Source organism: Alligator sinensis, unplaced genomic scaffold, assembly GCF_000455745.1.
Source record: "Alligator sinensis unplaced genomic scaffold, ASM45574v1 scaffold74_2, whole genome shotgun sequence".
NCBI classification, from domain to species: Eukaryota; Metazoa; Chordata; order Crocodylia; family Alligatoridae; genus Alligator; species Alligator sinensis.
This window is the reverse complement of record NW_005841931.1, coordinates 101504-103179: the sequence shown is the minus strand read 5'-3', so window position 1 is coordinate 103179 and position 1676 is coordinate 101504. Positions and strand designations below refer to the sequence as shown.

General features: G+C 43.1%; 1 protein-coding gene across 1 annotated transcript in view; it reads right to left on the bottom strand.

The window, feature by feature from the left end:
- The window catches only part of LOC102380976, a 240135-nt gene that overhangs the window by 149953 nt on the left and 88506 nt on the right, over window positions 1–1676 (bottom strand). Inside the window, 1 exon segment of the mRNA XM_025198932.1 lies at window positions 822–986. Within this exon segment, the coding sequence (XP_025054717.1) occupies window positions 822–986 (165 nt within the window).

Below are 1676 nucleotides of genomic sequence, written 5' to 3'. Positions count from 1 at the left end.
GCGATAAGATCTCCATCTAGCTGGGGTCATCTAGCCCCAGCGCTCTTTCCTGCCTATGCAGGGGGTCGGACTCGACGATCTATTGAGGTCCCTTCCAACCCTAACATTTATGAATCTATGAATCTATGAATCATGAGTTATAGTTAAACTGGGAAGCTTTTACTTTTATATTGTACTCTGATCAGGCAAGGGGCTGAGCACCCTGACTCAAGGCCAGTGAAAAACTTAGGTATGTTTTTATATGAAGCAGTAGTCCTTTTAAAGTCACAGGGTGCATTTATATGTGTGCTGTACTGCCAAGCTGACTAATTAGCTCTGGAGTAAAGTGTCACCATCTACACATGCATTGGCATTAGGACACAGTAAGCTAATTAACTCTACCATAAGATAATACTATTGGGGACCGTACTATCTTATGGTGGAGTCATTAAGTGCAATCAAATGCACATGTAGATGGTAACCACCAGCTGTAAATTGCTCCTGGACATCACAGCCAACTGGGGGCCAGACCTCCAGCTCCTTCCAGCCCTGCTGATGCCTGATGCTGCCACCTGGAGCCTGGGGCTTACTCTCTGTGCCCAGGGCTGCTCCACCCCAGCTCAAAGTGCTGGGGTCCCAGGCACACACATAGATGCTGCACCTGTGAGCAGTGTACACAAGCTCAAACTGCTCCAGAGTTTATCGTGTTGCACTAATTGCACATGTAGATGCACCCACATATTAATATTTAAGTCCCACTAACTTCAGTGCCAAGTTTCACATACTCTGACTTCACTGCGTGCTTAAGTACTTTCTTAAAGAGAGGAAAAACAGTAATCTACCTGATAGATGTGTGCTAGTTTCATCGAAGGAGTCACTTCTGTTCTCCTGGGACAAAGAGGAGCCTGAAAATATACTAATTCCTTCAAGTTCTTCAAATGCCTCCTGCATACCACTGGTAAGTTCAGTTACTTGAGATCTGACATGACATGAAGTATCTGAAAATGCTAAAATATACAGAAAAATTGAAGTAGGTTAAATGAGATTTCAATAGCAGCCTGTTTCATTTACTTTAACAGACTTCAAGACATTTGTGTTCATTAGGCTTCAGGGAGCAAACATTTAAAAATTAAAGTCTTGTGTCTAAAAGTATCTGACAGTGCCAAAATTCATCCCACAGACTTCCTGCACACACAACTGCAGTTCAGGACAAAAGAACCTGCCTAACAATTTTTTCCTCCTATGGAGAGGAATACTGGTCCATCAAAATTTACTACAGATCCTCCAAGCTCAAGAGGTTCGTTCACTTTTCCTTAGGCCTATAACTGCTTATTTGTACCATGCAGTGCTCTATTACAAATAGAGGCTTCTAATGTTCTCCCAGGAAAGAATAAACCTGCAACAACCCTGGGTCATTCTGCCACATGGCTGAAGTGGCTTATAAACCTGTCTCAACCCTGGGAGACTGGATGGGCTAAGGGTAGGCCTCTTGCTACAGACCTAAACCAAAGCACACTTAAGTTACTTGAAAGACTGCCAGTGATTGTAATAGACTATGATTCAGGTCCTGCCACCTCTCCTGGTGACTTCTTAGAAGATTATATAAACTCTAATATTACTTCAACTAATGGAGATCTTCTTTAGCTCAGAGGGCAGGGGCACTCTTACGAAGCATTCACAAGTTAGGTTAGGTGGAG